The sequence below is a fragment of the Micromesistius poutassou genome (assembly GCF_964030765.1).
Source record: "Micromesistius poutassou genome assembly, chromosome: 2".
Lineage (NCBI taxonomy): Eukaryota > Metazoa > Chordata > Actinopteri > Gadiformes > Gadidae > Micromesistius > Micromesistius poutassou.
The window spans coordinates 5,816,630-5,825,613 of NC_140272.1; the positions used below are offsets into that span (position 1 = coordinate 5,816,630).

Sequence of the window (8,984 nt, forward strand, 5' to 3'; positions counted from 1 at the left end):
GCTACTGCCGCAAACTAAGAGTACACACATACACAGTTTCTATTTAATATGTATTTTTCATTCTTCAGTCGTATTTTCGTATTTCGATTTAAAAAAAAAATCATCTCTCCACCCACTTGGTCCCCTGCTGGGGCCTGTGTATGGACTGGGACCCACAGTTGGAAACCATCCCTTTAAGAACACCTTTACAGCAGACTCACGTAGATCACATTGCTACGGGAACAAACTTTGTTTGGGGACCCGCCAAAAAAAAGCCTGTAGCAAGTCTCACATCCAACTTTGTTTCGAAAGAATATAAATATTTCTCAACAGTTTTTTAGATGTAATCATGAATATTAACATTACAGTACGGGAGATAAAAGCAGGAATACATTTAATTGGCACTGCGTATGCATTGATGCCCACAGACACCGGGTCCTGTACTGCGAGCCGTCTGCTCCTGATGAATTATCCACACTCCCCTGTTACGGCTCACTTTGCCTTTCATCTCATTTCATCCAAAAAGTCTTTGTCTCCTGGGAGAGCAGCAGCACATGACGCAACAACGCCAGGGTGTAAACCAGAGTTGCTGGTTCGATTTCCTGCCTCCTGGCTGTTGTGATGTGTCCTCGTGCGACACACCTGGCTCCAGTTGTTACACGCTTACGGATCCAAAATCTGCCGTTGTGAACAGACGATATAAGGGCCACTTTGGAAGAATTTGGTACGATATTAGGGTAGACTAATACAAGTATAGATAAGACTAGATGTTGCCCTTCTCTCTTCTGTTGAGCCTTGTTTTACTTGTGTTTTTTGTTTCAAAGGCACATGTTTATTCATCCCAGTAATTGAGTCAATATCTTTACTTCATGGCTAGCAAGCAATACCTGAGTGTGTGAGTCTGTTTGTGTGCAAGTGTGTATGGGTGTGCGTGTGTGTGTGCGTCCGTGAGTGTGCATGTGTACGTGGGTATGTGCATGCGTGTGTGCGTGCGTGCATACGTGTGTTTGTGCACGCATGCATGTGTGTCTGTGTGTGCATGCGTGCGTGTGTGTGTCCATGCATGCATGTGTGTGTGCATGCGTGGCTGAGTGCGTGCAAGTGTCTGTGCGTGCGTGCCTGCGTGCGTGTGTGCGTTCATATGTGTGTGTGCCTGCTTGCGTGTATATGAATGTGTGTATGAATGTGATGTGTAAACTGGTGGAAATGAAGCATTGCTTGTGAAGCAATGTGCCCACGGGGAAGGTATTGGACACGCTGTGTATAAATGCTCAGTCAGCCACATGCATCCCCCACATTACTCAGCTATACGCTACAGCCATATTCACACCATCCAGGCTGTACTACATAATTAGGAGGCTTTCCCAATGCATTAATGGCAGTTGTGGATTCAAATAATTAGAGACAGCTTCAGGGAATCAACTTCAAATGGGATTAAGCATGAGGAACAAAGGGCATATCCTGCCTGGCAAGGCTTTGTAAAAGCCTTTTACCAACAAAAGGCACGTTTAAGTCTAGGAAACAGAAAAAAAAAAAACGGTATTGTATAGTCTTTATCTTAGACCAACCAGAGTGTCAATGTGTTATGAACGAAACCCACACTGACCTTAATAGCAATGTAAAAAACGTTACCTAAATCTGACCGTCAATCAACCTCGGTTCATTGAGTTTTTTCCGAAGCTGAGCATTGATTCAATACAACTTTGAGGCGTTCGTACCGTCTTACTGTTAACTCATCGACAGACAAAGTGTGTACAAACAGCACACTGCAACGTAACCCACAAATTCCCAGCTTAAGGGATTTGTGACACACAAATCAAAGGCACACTGCGGAGCTCTTGTGAAATAGCAAATGTGGCCATAACACAATTAAAATGGCAGCCAAGTGACATCCAGGGGGCGGGACTTGAAGGAGACAAGTCCCCTGCCCGGCACCGATTAGAGTAAAAGCACATATAATCATATAAGTGCTGCTAAGATTGATGCCAGGCGGCAGCAGGACGTGTGAGGGATGTGTAGATGTATGCTGTGACGCGGGTATGGAAATGAGGCACGGGGGATTAGGGGATGTATTAGGGGATGGTGGCAGGATAGTGCGGTGTCTATGGTGTGCAGACACAAGGTGCTCGCTGGGGTCCTGTATCTGTTCTCTGTACGGCCTAGCATAAATTGCTGTGGGTGAAAAGTGTTTCCGGGATGACTTGATGACTTGTTTAATCGTATAGAGATAGGGAGCCCCAGCTCATCAGGGGGATGCATCGTTCGGAATTCTGAATTCTGGTCATGGATTTGTAACTGAGAGGTACTTATTGAGATCTTTATTGCCCACTGTTGTGGAAATTCATCTTTGGCCCCACAAACATACACAACAAGAGCATACAATGGAAGCTGAGGAAGCTAAGAGATAGGACAGGAGAGGACAGAGGAGAGGAGAGGACAGAGGAGAGGAAGCTGAGGAAGCTAGGAGAGAGAAGAGGAGAGGACAGAGGAGAGGAGAGGACTGAGGAGAGGAGAGGAAAGAGGAGAGGAGAGGAAAGAGGAGAGGAGAGGACAGAGCAGAGGAGATGGGAGGAGAGGAGAGGAGAGGACAGGGGAGAGGATAGGACAGAGGAGAGGAGAGGGGAGAGCAAAGGAGATGGGAGGAGAGGAGAGGAGAGGACAGGGGAGAGGATAGGACAGAGGAGAGGAGAGGACAGAGCAGAGGAGATGGGAGGAGAGGAGAGGAGAGACAGGGGAGAGGATAGGACAGAGGAGAGGAGAGGGGAGAGGAGAGGACACAAGGAGCTCGTCACTCACGCTTGGCGATTCTGTCCCCAGGATAGATGTGGCGGTTGTACACGTCCATGATGAACACGCGCCGGTCTCCCAGGAAGTCCCGCTCATGGCCGTTTCCCTGCGACATGAAGACAGGTTCAATGTCAACCATATGGTCCTGTATGGTCCTGTATGTTTAACCACAGCACTGCATGGGTAAGGGCTTCCATTCCCGTGCTAAGAAATGGGTGCACTCAAGGTTGTTGTTGTTGTTGTTGTTGTTGTTGTTGTTGTTAGGTGCTTTGGATATAAAAGCATCAGTCAAATGGTGTGTATTCATTTATTGTGATAAACAAAAGATGTCTAACGATTTGTCTAAACTGACAAATCGTTAAAGTACTGAACTGGTGCTCGGAAACAAAGAACAAATATTGGAAGACATGGAACACAAACGGCCTGTTTCCGCCTCTAAAGGTTTCTGCCTGTTCTGGGATCACCCCTCTTAAACCTCTATCTCCTCTACAAAGGCGGCTACTAACAAACACCAACGCCCTCCAGTAAATCCATCCGTCCATCCGCCATTCCCAGCACAGACCCAGCCCCAGACGTCACCTATGGGTGTCTGTCTGGGTGGTGCGGTGCAGCTGGGAGTGACAGGGTGAGAACCAGGGATCGATATTCACCCGCAGGATGTTGGCAATATCGTCCAGATGGTCATAAAAAAATGGCCAGATTGTTTCATCGCTCTTTATTCCTTCCCCTCCGTTTGCAAGCCAAAGTGTCTTCTTCCTGTCAGGAGCGCATAAGTCAAACCTCAGAGTCCGCAGGTAATGGAACCCGTGATGGATAAATGGTGACAGGCAGGGTAAGATTATGCTGACTAAGAATTTACGGTAACACTTTACAATAACCATAGTTTATAAATGGTAAATAGACCATTTATAAATGGTTAATAGACCATTTATAATGATAGTTAAATATTAATAAATGGTCTATTTACCATTTATGATTGGTCTTGCTGTTTATAAATGATGATTAAACATTAGTAAACTTAGTAAACTATTTGTTTACCTATTATAAATGGTCTATTTAACCATTTATAAATGGTCTATTTACCATTATAATTGGTCTATAAGCTGTTAACCATTTATAAATGGTCTATTAACCATTTATAAATGGTCTATTTACCATTTATAAACTATGGTTATTGTAAAGTGTTACCGAATTTACTTCGCAGAGTCTAGTTTGTATACAAACACACCCACAATGCATCACTTCTTCGTCACTCGAGGACAAAATAAAATAAATCAAACCCCTGGTTCGTTTCACTTGGGTTCATTTCAGAGAGATGTACAGTATATCAATACCAAGTGACAAACACTGGCTCATTTATTATTTATACTCCCTTTGAACGTGATTTTATGCAATGAAAGAGGGTACGTAAACATGGAATTAACTCGTCATAACGTGACGCCGGACCAACAATGGTAGAGACAGGTAACAGAGGCATCCGTCATACAACCCTGAGTTCACACAGGCCTCTCGCTCCTCACCGCATTCACACAGGCTCAGAACACTGTAACACTGCTCAGAGAGGTTCACCAATAACTTACATTTAGATTTTACATTCAGGGCATTTAGCAGACACTTTTATCAAAAGCGACATACAGTAAGTACATTTGTCAGAGGAAAGAGAAACAACTATATATTGCTGTCCACTGGCGCCATCTCTGGGGGGGCACAAGGTTTCTTGCACCCCCAAAGATAAGGTTGGGGGTGCAAAAACCCCTCAATATTGAAACGAAGTGAACCGGCACGTTTTCGTTGTCTGTCCCTTTTAATTAAAGTAAGCGCAATAGAACACTGTGCTGAGCGATAGAACGCTGTGTCGCGCCACCTCAATCTCCTCCACCAATCGTTCTAAAGCATCGCTGGCAACATTCCTGACATACCAATGGTTGGCAGTGCCAAAATGATTGGCAGGTCGAATATGTCAGGGAGCAGGTCAGGCTTACAAGCGTGCGTCAAGGACATACAAGAAGAGGCAATGTACGTGTATTGTAATGCCCACAACATGAACCTTGCCTTTCAAGATGCTGTTTCAAAAGTTAACATATGCCAAGATGCGATAAAGACAGTCAAAGAGCTGATCAATACAATCAGAGAGTAAGCAAAAATACTGACATGGTTTGACTCTTTCCGTAAGCCTGCAGGTGGGAACAATTTGTGCCCGCTTTGCCCCACCCGCTGGACGATGCGAGTAAGCAGTGTGAAGTCAGTTATTACATACTATGAGAGCCTGGCGAGTTACTTCCATGATTTCTACATTTCTAAATTAGTGACTGAAATGTAATTATACTAGGCCTACTCCCATTTATGCGGGCATGTTTATGGAAAATAAGTGCACGCCCCACCACTCGTAACCCACTCTAACCCACACACTCGCATTCAACGCAGTCAATTGATGGAACGGTAACATCATCACAACCACAATTGAAATAAATCAAATAAATTACAGATAAATAATACGTAAATAATTCATGAACTACTGTTCTGAACCTCAAATTATGATTGCAGGACTTTGGAGAAGTAATATAGCCTACTTTTTAGTGGAAAACATTTGAACAAAAATGTTATGACCCCCCAATGTTGACCTGAAGTTGGCGCCACTGTCGCTGTCACAACAAAGCTAGGATACAAAGCTACACAATGCTAAGTAATTCATTCATTTGTTGTTTTTTTTGTGCCAGAACGTACAATATAGAACAAGTGTGTACAACTATTCAATAATTCACTATCGTACTCAAAGACTCTGCCCAGCCTCTAGCTCTGATAGATTGGAGAGCACCTTGAGTAGGTCTGTGGTCACCCCTTTCTCCTCCACGCTGGGCCCTGATGTAGCATCAACACTGGAAGGCTATTTATGGATCCATTTAGCAGCCATTTTGTTCCTCTTAGCGGCCAGACGGTAAAAGGAACTTGTGTTACAGTGAAAACATGTTTTTTCCATTCATCTATTGAAACCCGACCAGCTGTCCCTCAATCAGACGCAAACATCCGAGACATCCATCACAAAATCGTAGAGGTTTTCATGATATAAAGGCCGTTATTGAAAGGTGAGAACCAAAGCACAACTATATCACTGGATTTCTTTTCAAGAACTGTAACCTAAATAAAGGGTGTTTACACGGTGAAGACACAGGCATTACTTTGGCTGACATCTTTCCATTCACACAAAGACAATGTGGTTTTTACCTTTGACAGCCTAGCAATGTTAATGAGACATCATATCGGATATTGCCGGATGTGTTCTTAATAAGATTAGAAAACAGGTGCTTGTAGTAGTGGATAGAATGACTTGGAGACAAGTGATGATTTACTGCTTTAGATACCCGGATTACTAAATGTGTCCTTTCAACAATTGTGGATCTCCAATTTAGAAATATAGCTGAATAACTGAAAAAAGCATAACTTCTTCAGTAACAAAGTGGAGAAGTTATATATATTAAACATATGGACTCCAATGTCAGATAACAGAATGCATCATATGGTGATCTCTGTTCTGTTTCAAAGCCCCCTGTGTTTTACCAGATGTTGCCATAACAAACCATTTCCAAATCCTCCCTACAGTGGGATCCTACATGGGATTGTCCACCCAGATGATGGATGGGTCGATCAACCTACCAGCGGGTACGGCCCACTAGGCAGGCCTGGTAGGCTGAGCTATTGGTGTGGATTGCCTGATTAAAATAGGGGCCCTTTAAACACCAAATTTCTTACTTTGCATCGCAACTTCAATGAATACAGTGTGTTGCCCTGATCTATCAGCAAAGCAGAGGATAAAGCCATCATTTCATTCCACAAATATGAGCACTTACGGTACAATGTTTAGAGACCTGATGAGCCGGTGCAAATGCATACAGAACTGTCCCTTCCATATGGTCAGGTTTTATTAATAATTGACTTCTGATCTTATTGCTGCATCGACCTCAAATCCCAGGCTGACTTTGTCATTACATAATGCAGGATCATAATCATCCAGTCATACTTCAGACATGGCTGAAGCTATAATATAGGAGCCATGGGCTTTGGATCCTCATTAGAAAGTTTCCAATCGCTAATTGGTTTTTTGATATGAGGTAGTATTGGGAAATACATAGCTTGATGAAAGTATGATAAATACAGAGTTTGTTGCACTCTGCACACACTGGCTGGGCTCAGTCCAATAAAAAGGAATCACTGCTTATTGAAAACCTGTAATCCGGTTTGACTGGACTGTATTAAACCAATTACCATAACCCTAAGCCCCTTCTGTCATTTTCTACAGTTGCAGAATGCATTCATCTCTGGATTCTCTGTATTGTGGATATATTGCAAACCAAAGCACTCGCTTCTTGGTGACTTTGCTTTTGCCAATTACCTGTTTTGCACTCAACTGAGAAGCATCTGAAAAACATGGCAAAAGGGGATCTGATTTAGTTGCAATGCCAGACTCTGAGACTTTCACTTTGAGCCAACGAAAGATTAACAGTGGAACGCTGAAGGTTGCTTCGTGCATATTAATAAGAGTGACATGGATTTGCCTCGTGGTTAGTCAATTTGTCCTCTTTAGAATAAACTCCAGAAGGTTCAGAAAACAACCATCCCGTAAGTGTCCTTGGGTAAATCATTACCCTGTCCAGTCCTTTAGGAATAATTCGGGGGATTTTAGGGGGTTGGCGGAGGGCGTGGGGAAGGGATTTGCGAGGTTTTAAAGTTTTTAATCTGCCCCTGTGTGAGAGTATGCTCATTAAACCTTGATCCAGTTTAGTGTGGAGAGGAGCTGGCGGTATCAGCGAGGAGGAAGCTGTCTCACAGCACAGTCCTCAGCAGGCCCGGCCACTGTTGGATGTACCTCCTGAAGCGGGATTGGTTCCGGTCGATGGCCTTGTTATTGGCTTGTTATTAATTTTGTTCGCATACTTTCACTCCCACCAGCAATGACAGAGATGCTGCCAGGGACATGGGCAGGTAGGCAAAAAGCTAAATCTAGAACTAAATCTGGATCAGTAGATAAACACAATACTTTACTGTAGTTACTAGTTCGTTTCTGATAGTATAGTATCAGTACTATAGTTCTATATTATAGTAACAGTGTTGTAGTACTAAAGTAAAGTATAAGTAACATAGTACTAAAGTATAACACTATGGTAACACTATTGACAGGTCGCCAATGGATTTAACAAAAACGGTTGAACACACCAACGCATTAAGTGAATCATCTTTCGATACAGCTTACTCGCTCGGAAACATAAGAGCCTTCTGGTATTTCCTCAAACAATCCCAGCTCGATAACCATCGGATCTCGGGGCTGTTGTTCCTCTCGTCCACACGGAGCAGTGTGAGCTCAGCAGGGGGTCCGTCACCCGATGGGTCCAATGGGGGAATCACCCGGTTATCAATAACCGGTTGTTTAGGAGGTAACGCACAGCGGACCGGGTGATGAGCCTCACCTGATGAGCGTCCAGGTCGATGATGGTCGCCGTGGCGACACCCTCCACTCTCTCGAAGAGGAACTGGAACAGGAAAGGGGAAATGTTAAAACCCGGGTTTGAAGTGGAAATATTGAGTGTTATTCCTTGTTGTATTCTGAGAATTCTTATCGTATGTTGTACGTCCTGGCACTTAAAAATAGTCCTTAGCATTGTGGAGCATCTTATACTAGCTATCTTTGTTGTGTACGGGGTATGGGTTAACCTAACAATTGTTAGTGCTCGGCAGCACTTGCTTCTATGAACATCCTTACTATACCGACAGCGTCGCTTTGGATAAAAGCGTCTGCTAAATGCCCAAAATCTAAATCTAAAACTAAATTCCATGAGTTTCATTGTTTCTTCAGCTTAATTGCTCTAATACAGTGGTTCTCAACATGTGGGTCGGGACCCACAAAGGGGTCACAGTTGGGGACCAAACGGACCGCTGGACGGCCACAATAAAACCATTCAAAGGGTTTAAAGGCTGGAAATGAAAAGGGAAACATTGAAAAGAAAAGTACTTTGTGACATGGTAATGAGAATATATTCCTTATTTCAGGCAATTATAGAGCAGGCTCTAACACAAAGTCATTCAGAGTGATAATCACAATTTAAAAACCACTACACTTTGGTTCCAGAAGAACCGTCACGACTATGACATGAACACGTTTGGGGATCCCTGTTCTGATGTGGTCCCCCGTTCATCACCAGAGCTCCAGAAGGCTCAGGGCCTCAGGG

General features: G+C 43.7%; 1 protein-coding gene across 1 annotated transcript in view; it reads right to left on the minus strand.

Moving 5' to 3' along the window:
* Window positions 1-8,984, minus strand: part of hdac11 (histone deacetylase 11) — a gene marked incomplete at its 3' end in the record, with an annotated part of 24,248 nt that overhangs the window by 6,515 nt on the left and 8,749 nt on the right. Inside the window, exons 8-9 of the mRNA XM_084464714.1 lie at window positions 8,226-8,288; window positions 2,776-2,872 (exon numbers count right to left, since the gene is read on the minus strand). Coding sequence (XP_084320840.1) covers window positions 2,776-2,872; window positions 8,226-8,288 — 160 coding nt within the window. The remainder of the gene's footprint in view (window positions 1-2,775; window positions 2,873-8,225; window positions 8,289-8,984) is intronic.